Below are 20803 nucleotides of genomic sequence, written 5' to 3'. Positions count from 1 at the left end.
ACATTCTGCTGCGTTCATTGTTTTTCTTTTTTGTAAGGCATTTTATTAGTTTGGGAGTAATATTCAGGGTTCTTATTACAGCAAATACCTAGTAGGAGAGACTAGGTATTTTGTTTTGGTATTTTGGTATATGATATTTTGTTTCTCTTAAATTACAGCACTTGTTATTGTTCAATAATTAGATTTATTCTGCTTTGAAGCAGAGTTAGAAAAGATTAGCCTTAGAAAAAGACACGAATGTTTTATATTATTACAGATGATTTTTTAACTTTGTCAGTATTTAAAGTGCTTCAACTAAGAAAGCAACCCTGAGTTTTTGTTTTTACTATCATTTAGTGGGTATCTCCTGTGTTATACCTGCATTATCATATTTCTAATATTATCCTATAGCACATCTTATCCATCATATCACCCGACTGATCTGACAGATATTAGTATGCCCATTTTACAAATGAGAAAACTAAAGCTAGAGCTCAAGTTAAGTTCCCCGAAGCCAGTTAGAGCCAGAATTTGAACTCAGGTCAATTTGACTGTAAAACCACTATAAGTATTACTAATTTTTTTTTTACTTTCACTCTTCTTTCTAATTCTTTCAGAGGATTATATTCATTATGCCCATGGTCTGATATCTGATTACATCCCTAAAGAATTAAGTGATGACTTATCTAAATACCTAAAGTAAGTATTGGTCATCTTCAGTCATAATTAAGTACCTTTGTGCTTCTTGGTTTCCCCAGCAGTGGGGTTTCTTTATGGCTTGTGTCACTGACGCTGATAAGAGATTATTCTGGTATTATGTCATGTACTTTCTGGTGCAGATGTGATTTTTAATGGATGATGGGAATGAATTGATTTGGTAGATACTGACTACAGGAACTAGTGAATGTTAGGGTTAGAATTATAGCTTGTTCTGATTTTAGAGGATAAACTGTATTAAAATTGTATTCCCAATTAGACTCAACTAATTTGCTTCTTTGTGATCATTTTAAGAGAAACAAAGGAGATATGGAAAGGGTAGATGGCATGTGGAATATTTTTGAAAATTACACTTAAACGTTTTGTACCATTTTCGCCATCATCATTAGCTGTTCACTAAAGTATCTTTATTATGCCCAGTTCTTAGAATGCAAAGTAATATGAAGCACAATCTGTGTCTTTGAGGGGCAGAAAAGGGGTTTTAACTGACTTAATTTATGTTCCTTCTTTTATAAAGATTTTATATTAAGACTTTAGGTTGAAAAAATGTGTTCATTTTCTACATTTTAGCAAAATTATTACTTAAATTTTTGTTGTTAAGATTTTATATGTGTGATGATTTAGTGGCCTCTCCTGATCCTTATAAATTCTTTTTATCCTCTTAAAGATAAAATGACTTTGTAATAGATTTAGTTGCTATTTTTAGCTAATTCCATAGGTGCTATAGAACAATTAGTGGAAACTGGTTTACTTTCTACAGTAAAGTGTGTTACAATCCTGCTTCAGATGGGTAATCAGATCCTTCTGCTTAATATTTCCCTGGATTTCCTAGCTGCTAGTCTTGTTAGAGACCTTATGTCTTTGTACTCCATTATTTGCTTAGATTCTTTTCTTCCCACTGAAATATTTAGTTTTGGTTAAAGATTTTGGTAGAAAGATAATGCCAATTAAGTTTCTTTTTAATGGAAGAAAAGGTAAAGTTTATATGGCTTTTTGTCAATAGTTAAAATAATTTCCACTTTTAAATAAATGTTAACGTCATCATTTATAAGGAAAAAATGCTCCAACACCCCACACAAATTTATAGAGGCTAAAGAAGAGCACGTTTATTTCAACAAATGGGTTCTAATTTTTTTTTAGTTCAGACAATGCCAATACAAGGTATTAAGTAGAAAAATGAAGCCTCATTAAGTTAGAGAACTTTCCTTCTTTACACTGAGGTGATTGAGCAGCAAGATATATGGAGATAAAGCTGTAAGTTGAAAAGTTGGATTTACTAAATCTTAAGTTGGGCCAGTCTTTCTGTTTGTTTGCCTATGAAAAACCGTGACTATGATTCTTATTTTTAACTTCCTTAGGCTTCCAGAGCCTCCAGCTTCATTGCCAAGTCCTCCGTCAAAGGTAAGAAGCTGTGACTAAGATATCTTTAGGGGACTTGGAAAAATATTACACTTCTACCATATGAGTTTAGTTTGTTCTAGTATATTTTAAAGCATACTAAATCCATCTTGCACGGAGTGATACTATCTGGAATAAAGATTGTACAGGGCTCTTCGTCAGTGTTTTTTCATTTCTGTAGATTTTACCTGAATGATAAATAAAGTGCTACAAAAACCCAAGAAGAATTGGTTTTAGCAAGATACTCTTGTAAAAATATAGAACTATAATTAAAATTAAATCTTGCTGAGTTAGCCGAATTACTTAATTAACTTTATTAATCACCAAGAATACTCTCTATATAGCTAAAACCCATTTTGCCAAATCTGATTGTCACTGGCACAAAGGTGCCCAGAGCATGGTTTTTGCAACACAAAGAACCCTTTGAGCAAGGATGACCACATTTTTTTTTTCCTGAATTTGAAATGAGCATCGAAATTGTGTGTAATCTTTATCTGCTAATGGAAAAACTTTTCCTCTTCCAGACATTCTCAAACTGCCACCCACAGCTCTTCTGCAGCTTGTGTTTATCTCCCAGATGAGGAGAATAGAGAAGCCAGTCATAAACCACACCTGATTGCAAATTGTAGTGTCTCTCAGTCCGGGCCAGATCTCAGACGAGTCAGCACTGCTCCAAGACAGGGAAATAAACACATGCACCAGCTTGTCAGTGAGGTCATTCCTGCAGCTAGCAAAGTAACGGATGCCTCGAGAATGTAAAAGGGACACGTAGCGGATGTTAAACAACTTTCTTTTCCCCTGCATTCATTCCTTGGCCTTCAAGGTGGCCAGCATGCTCAGATTTTTTTTTTTTGTATCATGCCCTGTTTGAAGGTGGTAGTACTTCCAAAAACATTCGTTACTTTGATTTTTAGAAAAGGACTGGAAATCAAAAGGGCATCAGTGTTCCTTTGGGGCTGTGTTCAGCAGGTTATCAAAGGAGGTGCATCTTTTACTATCTGGGAGAATAGCACTGGGCTGAGGTCAGTTGCTGTAAGAGCTAAGATAGACCATTCCAGGCCAGCTGCATGCTTATTTCAGTCCAGTAGTTAGTCTCTGACAGTAGCTCTAGGGGACCTGGAGAAATCTAATTGTGTTGCTGTAAATAAGACGGTAGGCGCTCTGAAAGTGTTTGTTTCTTATTTCTCTCCCTCCAAAAATTAAGCATATGTCTTTCTCTCAAATATTTAATATCTATATTCCTTAGTAACTTAGAGATCATTCATGAATTGGTCTAAACCTATTTGTAAAGGCCTCTGATACCTTCTGGAGTAAAGCATTTCATAAGTTTATTCTTCTATATTCCTGTTTTCTGTTTTCTTATTTGAATTTCCAAAATGTAAGTCGTTTGGGATTTCGTCATTTATGGTTTAGATAAGGGGTCAGCAAACCTTTTCTTCTAAGGCCAGATAGTAAATATTTTAGGCTCCATGAAGCAGATGGTCTCTGTCACAACTACTCAACTCTGCTCTTGCAGTGTGAAAACAGCCGCAGACAATACATAAACGAATTAGCATGGCTGTGTTCCAGTAAAACTTCATTTATAAAAACAGGCGGCCAGCTGGATTTGGCCTCTGGGCTATCATTTGCCAAGCCCTGATTTTGATCTTGGCATCTCGTTTCTCCTAAACCTCAGCCTTGTCTCCTGGATAATTTCAGTTGCTTTCTGAGGTCTTCTCCTCCTCTCTTTGTCTTCCTGGGGTTCTGCTGTACACATCACAAACTGTACCGGACTGTGTACCATTTTGTAAACAGGCAGAGGATGTGACTTCTGCTAGCTTTCCTGTTTGTATCCAGGATTTGATTGATTTTTACAGTAATATAGTTGATTGTTTTCAGGAAATATATTCCAGTAGCCATTAGGTATTGTTGTATCTGTGTTGTAATCGATAGCATGGAGCCTGTCGTCCTTAATATGTTTTGTATTATTTTTCCTTATGATCATATGTCTGCCTTTGTTGAAGCTCAGCTTCCAACCCTTAAGTCTTTTGAATTTGTCACTGTCAGCAAGGAGAGCTGAATGCAACCAGTGGGTTTGGAGATGGGCCCGAGTTCCTTCTTGCACATCATTTATAAGAACGATAAGGCCCGGCCTAACATTAATCCCTGTGGTACTCTGCTGTTTGTTCTTCTCTTTCCAGAACTGTATCCATCTAGTCATAACCTTTGTTACTGTCTTTCTGAGCCATTTTTCTATTTCTGCTAAAACAATCCCATAAATCTATAGTGATTTGGTCTTTTAAATAACAAAAATTTCAGCAAATGTTACAGTCTTCTTTTTTCCAATATAGTCAACAATGTGCTGGAAATAACATAAAAATCAGTTACGTGCAGAGGCTACCACAATCATTTTCTTTTTTTATAAGCACTTATAACTGGTATCTTATTTGGTTGTGAGCTATTAAAACACCTGAACAAGTCAGCCCACCTATTAAATGTTTTGTTTTCATACGGAAGTACCTTTCCATCTTAAGCTTGTGCCATGAATATTTTTTATTTGAGTTATCAGTGAAAAGTGAATTTTGCCAGACATGGTGGTATGCACCTATAGTCTCAGCTACTCGGGAGGCTAAAACAGGAGGATTGCTTAAGCCCAGGAGTTTGAGGCTGTAGTGAGTTACGATTGTGTCTGTGAAGAGCCACTGCACTCTAGCCTGGGCAACATAGCAGGACCCCATCTCTTAAAAAAAAAAAGTGAATTGTGTCCAAGTGTTTATAATGACATCTATATTAAGACCATTTTGCCACAGAGAAAGAACACAAATATCCTCTTAACTTCAAGCTTTTTGTGTTTTGAAAATATGATAGCCTTCAGCATTATTAGCTGTGAGTTCTACTCTCCTGGCTGAAAATACCTTTCTAGTAAAAAATATGCATCACCTAAACACCCTTTGCTATCTTAATTTAAATACAAATGTGTATTCTTAAGAAAGTCGCATGTATGCATTCACTTTGTGCCGGTAGGTGGTTCATATTGATAGAATAGTCTTTTTCTTTTCATGATCCATTCACTAGTGGCCGCTGTGTGGCCATGAGAAGGTTTTCCCACATTATGTGGTATGTTCCCAGGGTGCCCCTCTGGTTTTTACAGGGAATAATTTCAAGACATGTTGTTTTATCCCCTTAGGTTATATGGGCCGTGGCATCTTTTAGCACCACCTCTGCCCGTTCTTTGTTTAGCAAAAGCAAGGGCATGAAAAATGAAGCTGGGGCCAAGTCTGTATTGCCCAGGGTAGATCCATGTTGGGTCTTGTCAACCTGGTGTCTTCACAAAGAGCTGGAAGGTCTGTGAAAGTCCAAGTTGTGATCACCATGCAGTCCGTTCTTCATGTTACGCAGCAAGGCTTGTCTGTCCTGCTGTTGAGCCTAGTACATAATAAGGATGGCACGATTTCTTCTGTGTTGTGAACATTAAGGCCACAGTCTAGCCCTTGACAAGATTCTCACATTCATTGGTGCAAAATGTTCGTGAAAATATTAAGTAAAGGTTTGACTTAGTTGCACTGAGCCTAATGGAAAGAACACTATAAAAATTGAGACATTGGCCCAAGTCCTCCACTAGGTGACCTCCAGCTATCCGTTTAGCCTCTCTTGTTGGCTGCTTGCTGTGCAAGGTGGTTCTTGTGTGGATAAAATGAGATAGTTGAATTGAAAGGAGGGAAGGACATAAAGCTATACAGAGATGGTAATAATGGAATAATCTTATCCCTTTATTCATAAGTAGACATTAATCCAGCCCAGGAGATGAATGAAATAGGGGTTCTGGTTGGACACCTGTCCCCCTTAGAGGGAATTTTCATCTTTGACTTCTGTGCCTTGCCTTCACCTGCAGTCAGCAGTCACCTAGACGCCCAACGTACCTGGCACAAAGCATGTGTTTAGTATTGCCAGACTGGCTAAGGGGCTGGGTCGTGTCCCACCATCACCAAGGCTGCTTCTCGGAAGTGCTGTGTGACTTAATTCCCTAAATAATTGGCAAAATGCGAAGGAGCTTGTACAAAGTTAGCCCTTTGCTGTGTCTGCTGTTCCATTTGGCCTTTGTGTGGGTCCAAATTACGTATGTTGGGACTCTTTCAATGGATTGACATTAGTGTCAAGATGACATTTGACAACACTTCACTGCTCTAACATTGCAGAAAATAAAGTTATCAGGTGAACCTGTAGAAGCAAAAGAAGATTACACTAAGTTTAACACTAAAGATTTGAAGACTGCCAAGGTATGTGTGTGCAGGTGTGGTGGCGTATTACATATACCCGGTGGGTGATGCTGCATGAGTACGTGCAGGGACAATTGCAAGCTTGATTGTGATCACAACTTTGACCAGGAAGAATTATTAACTTGCATTTCTGTGACTTAATAATTAATTCACAATTGTGCATGACAATGAAAATGTTGAGCAATTAAGACTTTTTACAAATCAAAGAAAAGCAATATTCTACTTATCAAGAGTGTGCCTAAACTTTGCTATGTATTCATGGACTGATAGAGTAGGAGGGAGGGCACCTCTACAGGTAATCTTTTATCAACCCTATTGCCCAGAGCTTCCCAGAAATTCTGATGATGATAAAAATTATTAATAACTACCATTCAGCATTTACCCAGGCAAATATTATTTTGGTAACATTTCTTATGAGTTTTATCTTATGCATGCATTATAAATGCATATGTAGCTTTTTAAATTGTCGTTATAATACTTACATAGTTGTTGTTTCTGCCCTTTCCATTGAGTATTACATTGTGAAAATGTTCACATCCAATATTATTTGAAAATTGTTCATAGTTTCATGATACTGAATCATGTGTGTTACTTTATTTCAATATAGAGAATATAATTTATTTATTCATTCCCATTTTTGGACATAGAGGTTACTTCTGACTTTTTTCTATTTTTTGTTTTAATGAAGTGATAGACATTCTTATTTACAGTCCACATTTGTGTCTGATTATTTCCTTAGACACAATCTAGAACTAAGAGTAAGAGCTTAGAGAACACGAACTCTTTCATAATAATTGGAGTATAGATAGCTAAAATGTCTTCCAAAAATACAGTAGAAATTTGCACTCCCAAACATTATTGCTGATGAGTATTTATCTTGCATTCTTGCCAGCTCGAGTATTATTTTTATTCTTGGACATTTTTGCCTGTCAAATTAGGCTACATATTTTTATGTAGAAAGGTGAGTTTTTTTCCAAATGCTCATTGCCCATTTGTTTTTTTCTCAAATTGTTGGTTCATATCCATTGCCTGTTTTGATGTTGAGATAGTAGTATTTTTCTGTTTGTTTGAAAGAGTTCATTCTAAATTAAGGCTATTAACACTTTTCATGATATATAGGGTACAAATGTTTTAGCTTTTTCATTTGATTTTTTAACAGTGTTAGATTGTTCTGAGGATTAAGTATAGAAATTATTTTCCAATATAATTTTTCCATTGTTTTTATGCTTAAAAAGGCCTTGCCCATCCCAAGTTAATTTCTGCTTAGATTTTAATAATACTTAGACTTTAATTTTTTAAATAAATTTTATTCTTTAATCTATATGCAATTAATTTGGGCATAAGTGAGGGAATAATCCAATTTAAGATCTACCTAAATACCTAGTTATATGCTGTATGTAAACAGGGACATTTTGAGTTTCTCTAAGAGAAATCTTTCTGTCCCACCCTTCTATGGAAATGGTACTTCCCGTTGTATCCACTTGGGTGTAGCACCAGTGAGAGAAGAGGGTTGGACTAAGATGTCTTAAATGCACGGGATAACGAGACTGTCACTTTCCACCATACAGTCAAAAACAAGCCTACTAAATTATAAGGGACAGAATGTGAGAAGCAAGATTTCAGGAATCACATACCATGCCCCTGCAAGAAGCTTTGGCAATGACTTTGCCTTAGTTCCCAGTGAGACAGGTGATTTTTTTCTTTGCTGAATTCCCATCATGTATGCTTCTGAATATTTTGCAATGCATCAAAATAAAATCACCTGCTGTTCACCTTCTTCTAGTGCCTTTTATAGGACATGGGGAAAAAAATAACAGTGACCAGAAAGAGACCGAGATGTACAGGGCAGAGTTATTTGGAGTTAGCTTTTTGGAAAATATTTCTTTGTTAGAGAAAAATGAGGCAGTTATTCTGCTGGTCTGGGAGGCTTTGCAATACAGGTCACCTTTTGAACATGATAGGGTTGTCCTTGGTTTCCCATAGAGCGAATGAATAAAATCAGATGGTAAATTGGTGTGAATTATTCATCATGTGGCAATACAAGGCTGTAATTCCTCCCTCTGACAATTGCGGCCTGTGTCAGCTTCATTGTCTGTGTTATTGCACTTAATGCAGCCTCCAGAATTATTCCCCAAAAGTAAACCACTGGTTGTAGCTTTCCACTCCTTAGAAGGCGGCAGTTTTGTCTTCTGCCTCTTTTAACATATTCTGTCTCTTAGGTCTGAATTCTGAATAGAAATCAGAACTTTTTTCACTCCCTTACGAAGCATGTTACCTCCCTCAATGGACCCTGAGACATGCAGTCTTGTTTGATTTGCATGTATGATGTATAAATACCATGTCTGTAACAATTTTTCTCTCTTATTTTCATTAACAGAAAAATAGCAAAATGACTGCAGCTCAGAAGGCTTTGGCTAAAGTTGACAAGAGAGGAATGAAAAGTATTGATACCTTTTTTGGTGCAAAAAATAAAAAAGTTGGAAAGATTTGAAACTTTGAACATGACATCCAACAAAAATACTTGCTTTGTACATATTTCATTTTCATCCTTCCTGATCACATTTTAGGGAAGGAAAAAAAAAAAAGGGCAGTTTTTAGATTCTCTTGAACATTTCTTTGTGTTTGGTTTTTGTGTTCTTAAACAAAATATGGGAAAGTAATTTTTTAATTTCATTGCTATGGCCTTTGAAGTCTCATTTGACATCATGAAAAGTATTCAAGTGAATAGAATTAACATATGATTTCCTCAATAAACTGACCTGTGACAATATTGGCGTGTATGCCTGTTATTTTATACAACTTTACAAACACTAACTATAGCATTATGGTTTTCAGTATACTGAGGGAAACTGGATAACAAAACTGTCCGGTAAATTATTATTTTTTAAAAGTCTTTAGTTTTTGGTAAGTCTTTTGATTAATGGTGTTTTTCTGTTTTTATGAATCCACGTTCTTTGTAGAAAATAAAAGAATGACACAAAAATTGTAATCTTCCATTTCTTATTACCCAGAGATAATATGGTACATTTTCTTAAAATAACATTTTTAAAGAGAAATAATGATAGTAATCTTATAACCTTTTTTTAAAACATCATTTTGTGAGCATTTTCTCTGGCTACTAAGTATTCTTCATAAATATGATTTTTTAATGACAGCAGTGTAATTTTCGATTATTTGGATATTTGACCTCTCCAAATCTCATGTTGAAATTCGATCTCCAGTGTTGGGGGTGGGGCCTGGTGGGAGGTGTCTGGGTCAAGGGGGCAGATCCCTCATGGATGGCTTGGTGCCCTGCATGTGAGAATGGGTGAGTTCTCACTTTGTTATAATAGTTCACTCACGCTAGAGCTGAGCCCGGCACCTCCTCCTTCTTTCCTTGTTCCCTCTCTCACTGTGTGACACACCTGCTCCCCCTTCACCTTCCACCTTGATCGGAAAGTTCTCTGAATTCCTCACCACAAGCAGACGTTGGTGCCACGCTGCTTGTACAGTCTGCAGAACCATGAGCCAAATAATCTTTTTTTCTTTATAAATTATCCAGCCTCAGGTATTTCCTTTGTAGTAATACAAAATGGACTAATATAGGACATTTAGATTATTTACACATGTTCACTGTTTGAAGAATTGAAAGTAAATATTTGTCCACATCTTTTATCATTTACTTAGAATGAATTTTTAGGTGTGGGCTTACTGGGTCAAAAATGAGATTTTCAAATGTGTGTTTGTGGGAATATATTTCACAGAAAGGTTACAGAATCTAGCAGTCTAATAATAGTAGGCATGGGTTCTTATTCAATGCCACCTTGTTAGCACTGAATGGTATCTTTACAAATAAGTAGAAAAAAGGTGTCTTATTGTGGTTTCAATTCATATTTCCCTGATTAGTAATGATGCTGAACATTTTTTTGCATTTACTGATCAATTGTCATAAAGACTTATGTATTTATATACTTTGTTAAATTACTGGGGTGTCACTATTTTTCTTATTGAATAAAAGTATTCTGTAACTTGAGGACATTAATGTTTTCCAACATGTTTACTGTAATTTCTTTTCTTGGTTTATACTTTGCCTTTAATTTTGTTTATAATTTTTTGACATGCAGTTGTTTTTAGTTTTTATGTAGACATACATACATAAACTTTTCCTTTACATAGATGTTATACTTAGATGTTTCTCTTTACAGGAAATTTAACCCGTCGCTTTTATTTTCTTCTAACTTTTTAATAAATTTTCTATTTATATTTACTTAAATCATCTAGAGAATTTATGTTTAAATATACTGGGAGATAAAGCTATGATTTGGTTATTTTCTCACCAGTTTGTTTTTCCATCTGTAGAATTATTTTGTCAGGTTCAAAGAATAAATTCCAAAGGGATTTTTATTGAGATTCTGTTAGACTCATAAATCATTTTGGGAAAAACAAGCATCTTTACAGACTTCAGTGTTCTTATTCTTCATCTTCAATAGGTTCTAGATCCTTTGTAAGAGTATGTCTGGATATTTTTGTTGCTATTAATGAAATGTTTTTTTTTCAGTTAGGTCTGCTAACTGGTCATTTTGTGATCAAGTTTTACATTTTTATATGATTGTCTTTTAAATAACCAATTTACTAAACTCTTAATCTAAAAATTTTCCATTTTATTTATCTTGATTTTTAAATACATAAAGTATGTGATTTACTTCTAAAAATTGTATGTAATTCTAATAATTATACCTCTTTTATATCCTTTTTTAAATTTCTTTTATTTTTTTTGACTCAGTACCCAGTGAGTCTCTTTTATATCTTTTATATCATATTACATAAGGCTAGAATATCCAGAACAGTGTTAAATAATAATAATAGTCATTGTCTAATTTGTGATTTTATTGATGGGCTTTATTATTAATTCAGATACTAGCTGTTGTTAATGTGATAAAGAATACCCATCTTTGATATTTTCTTTTGTATACTTAGTTTCCTTAACATGTAAATTAGTACTTGGTGTTGGTTGTTATCAAATGTATTTTTGGCATTGATCGAGGTGACTATAGTGTTTTTACCACCATTAAGCTGTACTTGAGTGCCTGTAATAAACCCTCCCTGGCAGTAGATAAAGGGTAGGTAGCATAGTGGATGCTCCCCATCTGGCTTAGGCTTTATGTAATCTAGTTTTCAATTAGGCTTTCTAGGCTTATATTTAGAATTTTTGCCGCCATATTCAAAATCAATGTTTTTGTTAGGTTCTAGTGTTAGAATTATGCTAGCTTTCCATCTTTCTAGTGTTCTAGAGGGATTAATTTTGCATTAGTAATAGTCTATTTCTGGAAAATTTTAAAGACTATGAAAGGTAAGACTGTCTAGCACTGGAGCCTTTTTGTTGTTATGGTTTTCTTTAATCTGGAAGCATTTCTCATCTGTTCTTTGTCTTACTTAACATTCTGAACAGTACAAGCGAGTTATTTCGTAGAACGTGTGTCACTGTGGATGTGTCTACTGTTTACTCTTGATTAAATTCAGGCTGTACACTTTGGGCACACACAGAAGTAACGTTGTGTCTTTCTCAGTGCCCTGTATCAAGAGTCACGGTTTGTGCCAGTATCAGTGATGTTAACTTTGATCATTTGATGAAGGCTGTGTCCACAAGTTTATCCACTGAAAATTATCATTGATTATCTTTGTAATTAACAAGTAATTTGTGAGTAAATACTCTGGGACTTTGTAAGTGTCCTATTCCATATCAAATGTTTACCCACTCATTTTAGGGTCTACTCATGATTTTTCTAACTCTATTATTTCTTCTATATTTATCAGTTGGCATTCTTCTGTAAGAAAGAGTTTTCCCTTCTCTACTTACTTGCTCATTTATGAACTTATATCAGTATAGTTTTATAGATTTTTATTTATATGGTGGGTTACATTATCATTATTAATTTTGATGCTCCTTTTGTCCCAGAAGAGCCAGTTAGAGACCCTTCTGGGACCTGACTTCTGTGTCTTTTGGGTATGTTTCCATTATTCTTTAATACAGCCTTACTTCTGGGACAGGGTGTTTCAGGCTCTTCTTGTACTTTCCCTGCCCAAGCCCTGAATCAGCCTTTTTTTCCAAAGAGCCCTGGTCCCTTTCAGTGGAGAATGGTATTTAGAAACCAAGATCTAGTTAATGGATGTGCTCATTGTTATTGGTATGTCACTCCTTAGGGGCCAAAGCTAGGAAATGTGTGTTTATGTGTGTGTGTGATGTATGCACACACATAGACACACTACATACATATCAATGTTTCTGAATCTATCTATATATGTATCAATATCTATCTGTGTGTGATTTTTTTGTAGATTAACTTTATCAGGTTGAGGAAGTTTTCTTCTATTCCTAGTTCACTGAGAGTTTTTATCATAAATGGATGTTGAATTTTGTCAAATAGTTTTTTTGCATCTGTTGAGATGATCATGTAGTTTTCCTTTAATAGAGGGTTATCTTTTAATATTTGAATTATAATGATTGATTTTTGAATGTCAGACTAACTTTGCATTCTTGTGATAATCCCTACTTGGTCACAATGCATTATTCTTTTCATATACAGTATGAGGTTTTATTTCCTAATATTTTGTTAAGGATTTTCATATCTATTCATGAGGGATATTGGTCTGTAGTTTTCTTACAATGATTTTGATGTCAGAGTAAAACTGTCCTTGTTAATGAGTTGGAAAATATTCTTTTATCACCTATTTTCTGAAAGACTTTGTGTGAGATTGGCATTGTTTCTTCCTTATATGTTGAACAGAATTCACCAGTGAAGCCACTGGGGCCTAGAATTTTCTTTCTGGGAAAATTGTTAATTACTAATTAGATTTCTATAATAGAGAGCTATTCTAATTTCCTCCTTTTCTTGCGCCAATTTTGGTAATTTATATCTTTCAAGAAATGTGTCTGTTTCATCTAGGTTGTCAAATTTATTGGTATAAGTTGCTGATCATGTTTTTATTATCCTTTTAGTGTCTTTGGATCTGTAGTGATGTTCCCTCTTTCATGCTTGATATTGGTCATCTGTGTCTTCTTTTTTGTTTTCTTGGTTAGTCCAGCTAAAGGTGTATCAATTTCTTTGATCCTTTGAAAGAACCATTGTCTTCAGACTTCCATAATTTCTGATGAGACATCTATGATTATTCTTATATTTCTTCTACTTTATATAATGTGTCCCTTCTCCCTGTCTTCAAGATTTTTTCTTTATTATTAGTTTTCAGCAAATTGATTGTGATGTGTTGATTTTGTTTTCTTTTTGTTTATCTTGCTTGGGAGTCTTTTAAGCTTCTTGAAGCTTTGAGTTTATAATTTTCATCAAATTTGGAAAATTTCTGGCCAATATTTCTTTAAATACTTTTCTGTTCTTTCCCCCTTCTTCTCCCTACCCTCCTCAGCTTTTGGGATTCCAATTACTTGTGTGCTAGACCACTGGGTACTGTCCTCCAGGTCCTGTTGCTGAGATTCTGTTCTTTATTTTTAGACAATTTCTCTTATATTTTCAAGTTTTGGATGAGAGGAAAGGCAACTTAAACACTTGCATTATTGTCCCTACTGGAGGTCAGCTCCTTAACAACAGAAACTTTGTACTGTTCAAGTTTGTGTCTTGCACAGTGCTGGGCACATTATGCAATTGGTAAATGTTGAGTACATGATAGCCAGACAAGTTGAATAATCTAACCAGTATTTTCACTAGTTGAGACTTGACTGTTTTTTCTAAGGGACAAAGTCAAGATCTTTATCCACCTTGGTCTTTCAAATTGTCTAAGCTGTTTTCTGGCCTTCTTTTTAGTTCTTGAACATGCCAAGTTGTTCTCACACTTCTGCCTTTGTATGACTGGTTTGTCTCTAGACCCCTTCCTCTGGATCTTTATGTGACTGATTCCATCTTGTCATTATCACTTATCTCACGAATCACTGTTTCCAGAGACCCGATCCCTGACCTTCCTCACCTACCTCCACCCAGCTCCTAAGCAGTCACTCTCCATCCCATTTTCCTGCATTACTCTCTGTGTAGGACCTTGCCTGACTGGTTCACAATTACACTCATGCCCCGCACAAGGACATTTTGGTCAATGGCAGACCGCATATGTGATGTGGTCCCATAAGATTACAACAGAGCTGAAAATTTCCTGTTGCCTAGTGACGTCTAGCCATTGCAATGTCCTAGCACAATGCATTTTCTATGTTTATGATATGTTTAGATATACAAATACCATGGTGTTAAAGTTGCCTGCAGTATTCACTACAGTGACATACGGTATACATTTGAAGCCTAGGAGCAAAAAGCTACACTATCTAGCCTAGGTTTGTGGTAGGCTATCTCATCCAGGTTTGTGTAAGTATACTGTACGATGTTTACATAGCTACGAAATTGCCTAAGGACACATTTCTTGTAATGTGTCCATCATTAAGCAACACATAACTGTAGATGTATAGATAGCATTTCACTTGGGGCAGTACACAGTAGGCCTTCAACAAGTATTTGTTGCACAAGGGAGTTAACCAACCAAACAACCAACCAACCAAATTAATCTATATTGGACACCCTGGACAAGCATTCTGCAATACAGTATTGGAGTTCTCAACAGCCTATGGCTAAACCTTGAATTTCAAGATTCCTTCTGAAAATGGGTTTTCTGTGATACATTAGTATTTGAAGTTGAAGGCCATACTCATAAACTCGTTCGTAAACTTGTATGGGCCTTAAACTTGTGTGTTAATGATGCTGGTGGTAAATGAAATGGAAATAGTCTTTAATCTCTCTGGATAAAGGGCTGTGAGTTTTCTTCTGTCAGTTGATTGAACTGCACTTGCTGCAGGCATTTTATCTACGTGTGTTGCAAGATCCAAAGCTAGAATTCATTATTTACATCTGTGTGGCTGTGCTCATGTTGATAAATTTACTTTTACATGGCATTTAGAGATTATTTATATCAAGCCTCCAACCTAAATTATTATTTTTATGTCCTTTTTTAAAAAATTTCAGTATATTATGGGGGTACAAATGTTTTGATTACATGGATTGCTTTTGTCCTGCTTGAGTCAAAGTTATAAGTGTGCCCCTCACCCACATAGTGTACATTGTACCCACTAGGTGTGATTTCATCCGTCCCCTCCACCCCACCTCCCACCTGCATGATTTCTGTTGAGTTTTACTTCCATCTGTGCACATGAGTGCTGATTGTTTAGTTCCAAGCTAATAGTGAGTACATGTGGTGTTTGTTTTTCCATTCTTGTGATACTTCACTTAGGAGGATGGTCTCCAGTTCCATCCAGATTGTTGCAAAAGGTATTAATTCATTTTTTTATGGCTGAATAATACCCCATGGTATACATATACCACATTTTATTAATCCACTCATGAATTGATGGGCACTTAGGTTGATTCCACATCTTTGTGATTGTGAATTGTGCTACAATAAACATTCTAGTGCAAGTGTCTTTTTGAAAAAATGACTTTTTTTCGTTTGGGTAAATACCCAGTATTGGGATTGCTGGATTGATTATTGAAGTTTGAGAATATATGTGGTCTTTACAAACTCCTCAACTTCCCAGAGGCTTTCATAGGTGCTCACATTATGACTTAGCCACAAATTAAGTGGGAATTTAGGAAATTAGCAGTTTTATGTTCTTGCACATTTGGCTTTACATTTGATGCCAAAGTGAAATCCTAATTTCACTTGCAAGATACAATATTAACTAAGAGTTGAATAATAATTAAAAAATTAAAAACAAAAGGTGTTACACCTGCCGAGTGCTGTTTTGGGGAATGATATTAGGAACAAATCAAGATGAGCTTATATACACTGTCCATAGACCCATGTAAACACACGTGTATACACATAAGTACACACAGACATAAACACATATATGTACAGATGCACACTTACATATACATATCCTATCCTTCTTTCAAATTCTTTAAGGAATTTCAAACTAGAACCTATTTAGACTTTGTTATACTAAACATTAGGATCCTGTAGCCTACTCAAATCCTTTGGCCCTTTGCTTCTCTTACTGACATCATTTTTCTTTTTGATTAATGTGCTGATTTTGGGAAAGCTTCAAAACATTTCTGTAAACTACAAAACCACTTGGTTACACACATAAGAGCCTCCATCTTTTTTACCAAACCATACATATTTCTGAAACTGATCCCAGATTACCAACATTCTTTCCTTTTGTATGTCTAATTTATCTTCAGTTCAAATTTTCCTCTCCCTCTTAGCCCTCAGGCCCTGTCATTTTTCAAGGTATTTCTCTGGTTCCACACTCCCAAGGAGATTCTCCTCCATATGGTTTGAGGTGGATGTCAGGCAGAATGTCTTTTGCCGGGTCAGGTCTATTTCATGGTGTACAGCAGTTCATTCTGCAGGATCCTATTTCTCTTATTTGGAGCCTTACCAAGACACAAGGGCAAGCTGTAGATAAAAAAACTAAAGTGTACCCATTCACTTACTAAATATGCAGTGTTGTTTATATTGTATGCAAACGTGTGACAACCACAGTAGACATATCTTAATCTTTAAAATGTAAATGCAGTGAAAAAGGGACTTCAGACACTCAACCATGTTTTAGTACTAAACAGACCAATTAATAGAAAGTGGCAGGATTGTTCCTGGTTGTGCTCCCAGTCCTGCCTTCACCCCGTGAGCCATGGACGAATCGCGGGCACTGCTGGCCCACAGCCACTCTCCGTGTGAAGTGGGACTAGATCCTCCAGTTTTTTATGTCTTGTCCTGCAGTTGCTGGTGCTTCAGGAGCTTTGTCTCCTTTACAGCCGGGAGGAAAGTGTTTTTGGACTCGGCACACGTGGAGTGTTTACCACCCACCAGGCCCTGCTCTGAACTCTAGATGGATTATCTCATGTGTTTCGCTGGAAGAAAATACACCAGAATGCTCATACTGGCCATTGTGGTATCTGTGGCGTGTGTGTGTGTTTATGTGAGTGTATTTTTTTTCTTCATTTTCCAAAGATGACCTCACTTTGCAATGGAAAGAAATACAAAGAGTGCAATTATTGGAAAGTAATAACAAAGACTGGCAATGTGCTTTGCAATTATTTAAGCATCTCTCACATGAATTTATGTGTTAAACCTTCCATAAATCACATGGCACAGGGGGTATTTTTTTCTCTCATTTTATAATTGAAAAAGGTAAGCTCAGCTCATTTGCCCAAGGGCACACAGTTAATAAGTAACTGAGCCAGAACTTGAACTCAGGACCTCTGACTCCCAGACTCTGTGCTACACCAAATTCCCTTTCCCCTGAGGCCCTGACCTTGACTCTGTTACATCCCAGAACATCATCTCTTCACCAGATTTGAAAGACAGCTTCTAGACACAGCTGAGGAATTGACTTTCTCTGTTCTTAAAGCTGATCTAACGTCTCTAGCTGCTTTGTGTCATGTATTTTCTCCCAAACATCCCTTTCTCTAGGATGATTTCAAAGTTTGGTGATTTGAGGAGTCGGCTACATCGTACAGCCAAACCTCTTCCCAAAGAGCTCCAGGTCTAGGGAAGCAAGGGGAAGGGTGTTTCCCAAGTGATCCTGGAAGATGTCCACAGGCCTTGACCTAATCTGAATAATGGGAAGAAATGATGAGAATTCCACACTTTTGTATGCAGTGAGATACACACCCCTCGGGATTATTTACACACTCCTCAGAGCCATTAGACTGACCAAAAGTTTTCCTACCTATGTTTAATAGTACTTTACAGTTTTCACAGCAATCGCCTACCAGTATTTAAATTAACAACAGCCCTCTGAGGTAGACCAGAAGGGGACAGCCGGTCAAGTGAGGTTGCACAGACTGTGAGTGGCAGAGCCCGGATGCCCTCCCTCCCTCCTCAAGCCCAGGTCTCTCCTTTTTGCTCACCCCAGGTTCTTGTTCATACCATTGTCCATGTCGCTGATGGCCATTTATCCTGAATTAATCTGTTTTAATTGCAAATTTTATTTTCAGATAGGAAAAACTCAGATATATTCTGCTTTGTTCTTGCTTTATTCGTAAGAAACTCTGCAGGTCAATTTATCCTCAGTGGCAAACTAGAATTTAAGTAAAGCTTCTACTCAGCTTGTGCATTTGCATGTCAAATCTTTAATTCAGCTGTCAGCTTTTTAGCATTTACCGTACTTTTGTTAATAAATGTGACTTTGATGGTCTCACACCAATCAAGCCTATTTGAGAGGGGGGAAAGCACCAAATGAGATTTACAGAGGAATCAGAGCTTCACAGACATTAAGAGAATTGTTACCTTTCACATGTGTTTTAATCAGAATATGTGTAAAATTTGTCATGTTGTTAGTTCTTGCAAAAAAATAAAAAAAGAAAAAGCCAAGGAATAAACTTAGATCATTTATTCCTTTAAGAACATGTACTGAGCACCTGTTATGTGCTAACGATGTTCTAGGCACTGGAAATGAAGCTGTCAACATGGCAGACGAAAATACCTGCCCGCGAGGAGTTTCCATTCCGGGGTGGGCAGTGGGGGGGCAGGTCAGTGCCCCAGGGACTGCGGGAAAAGTTGAGAAGGGAGAGAGGGCAGAGTTCTGGGGAGCGGGGTGGGCAGGGAAGACCTCACCTCCTTCTTTTCCACATTATGGCATAGAAATCTGATTTCCATCCACATTTTTTTTGTAACTTATAGCTCCAGAATAAATTACTTTTAACTTTGTACTCAATAAAAAACCAACATAATAATTAAACTTGTTCAGTTTCATTCTTCAGAGGAATATTAGGTGCCACTACTTCTCTGAGCAAGTCCATGCTTATCTGTTTTTTTATACACTAGAGTCTACATAAAGCTTCCTACTTTTTGTAAAAGGATCTGCCTTTTTAAAAAAAAAAAAAAAAGAAGAAAACAAAAGAAGGGAGAAAGAGGAGAAAATGGTTTAAGAATTATTCCTCTCAGAACCTTATTTTCGTGCATTTCTTTCCCTAAAAGGACAGCATCTGTTCCATAAGTATGGGCAACCCTCACATTATATTGTATCTCACTCCCTTTAAACATTGAAAGATACGCTTCTTGGCCCACTCTCTAGGAGCCCACTATGAACCTAGCATGAGACCTCAGGCTGGCCGCGACGGGAAGCCCTTCCTTCTTCACCTGAGGTCGTCTCTTAGAAGGGAAAGTGCACAGCTGCCACTCAGGACGAAAGCACCTGCTTTGCTTTTCTGTTCTAGAAGCTGCAGATGGTGCTTGGGATTTCAGGTGACTGTTTCTCCTCACCAGGACACAACATATGTTTTCCTTTCCTCCCTAGATGGCAGCACAAAGACGGAAAAGGGACAAGTGACAGTGGCTTCTTGCAAGACCTGGCTGCTTCCCCTGCAACTTCAGATGCGCCCAAAGAGTTCAGAGTTTTTCTTCTGCGCTTTCCAGAAAAGCACCAAGTGCCAAAAGGTTTATTTTAAAGCGCTAACCATGAACGCTCCATTGCTTTGATCGATACCAGCAGTCTGTGGGCAGCAGCATTGCTCCCTGGAGCCCTCGGCAAGGCGGTTCTGTCGCAGAGCTGGAAAGCACCCCAGAGAGTGCCTCTGCCCACAGCCGGAGGGGCTCCAGCCGCATCTCCCTCTGCCTCAGCCTTTGCCCCCAGAAACGTGGGCATCTTCCCGGTACAGTGCTTCAGGTTCCAACCGTGCAGAGGACAAGGCTCACTGTGACATTCGGGTGGTTCATTGAGCCTGACCATACTTGGGTCAGGCCCGCATGTTTTAGGTATGACTGTTGGTGACTTAAGCACTTGATTCCACCCTGAAAGCTTTGGCAAACCAAGTTTCAACCCTTACTTTAAATACTTACAAAAACCTGACCTTTCTTTACTCCATATCAATTTGGCAGCTTCTAATTCATAGTAATACCCAAACATGTGCATTTTATGATCTCCTGGTGTTATAAACATTGCTTCATTTTGAATAGATTTGTCAAGTGTATCTATCATTATTATTATTATTATTATTTATAGTGAGGGCATAGGATATGAGGAAAAGTTGGAGGTAAATGCCAAAAAGTAATTTAGTGGTGAATTCTGGTGCATAGTAAATATGTTTTAGCAGGCAGTGGGAGGTTTTGTGCAGTAATGTCCCAGGGTTTGAGCTGGCTCATCCACTAGACATGCAAAAGGAACGAGGTGGGTGCTGCTCAGTTGATCTTCCTGCATTTGAACGAGACCACAAACCTCTTGTTCAGTAAATAATTTCGTTTCTTGATCTCTGACTCCAGGTAAGTAGAACGTAGTTCTGGGGATAGTCTATCATTTCTCCATGTCTCCTTTCACATGTAGAAATTGTTGTTAACCTCCAGGGACTCTTAACATTCCTGCACTTCTGTAGCTGATAGGTGAGTGAATCTTCCTCTCCAAAAACCCAACTCTTAGGCCAGGCGCGGTGGCTCATGCCTGTAATCCTAGCTCTCTGGGAGGCCAAGGCGGAAGGATCGTTTGA

General features: G+C 37.0%; 1 protein-coding gene across 5 annotated transcripts in view; it reads left to right on the top strand.

Moving 5' to 3' along the window:
* RNASEH2B (ribonuclease H2 subunit B) overlaps positions 1-20276 on the top strand; it is a 54773-nt gene extending 34497 nt beyond the window's left edge. For 3 of the 5 annotated variants that reach the window (XM_045567652.1, XM_045567653.1, XM_045567654.1), the window contains exons 8-11: positions 597-678; positions 2055-2097; positions 6270-6350; positions 8728-8947. In XM_045567652.1, the coding sequence (XP_045423608.1) occupies positions 597-678; positions 2055-2097; positions 6270-6350; positions 8728-8841 (320 nt within the window). In that variant the 3' untranslated portion in view covers positions 8842-8947. Of the gene's footprint in view, positions 1-596; positions 679-2054; positions 2098-6269; positions 6351-8727; positions 8948-19620 lie in introns of those variants that run through there. The other 2 variants (XM_045567656.1, XM_045567655.1) reach the window with 2 other exon arrangements.
* The last annotated feature ends 527 nt before the right edge of the window (positions 20277-20803 follow it).

The sequence above is a fragment of the Lemur catta genome, chromosome 13 (assembly GCF_020740605.2).
Source record: "Lemur catta isolate mLemCat1 chromosome 13, mLemCat1.pri, whole genome shotgun sequence".
In the NCBI taxonomy this organism is placed as follows: Eukaryota; Metazoa; Chordata; class Mammalia; order Primates; family Lemuridae; genus Lemur; species Lemur catta.
Note: the sequence above shows the minus strand (reverse complement) of the source record. Positions and strands in the feature narration are given on the sequence as shown.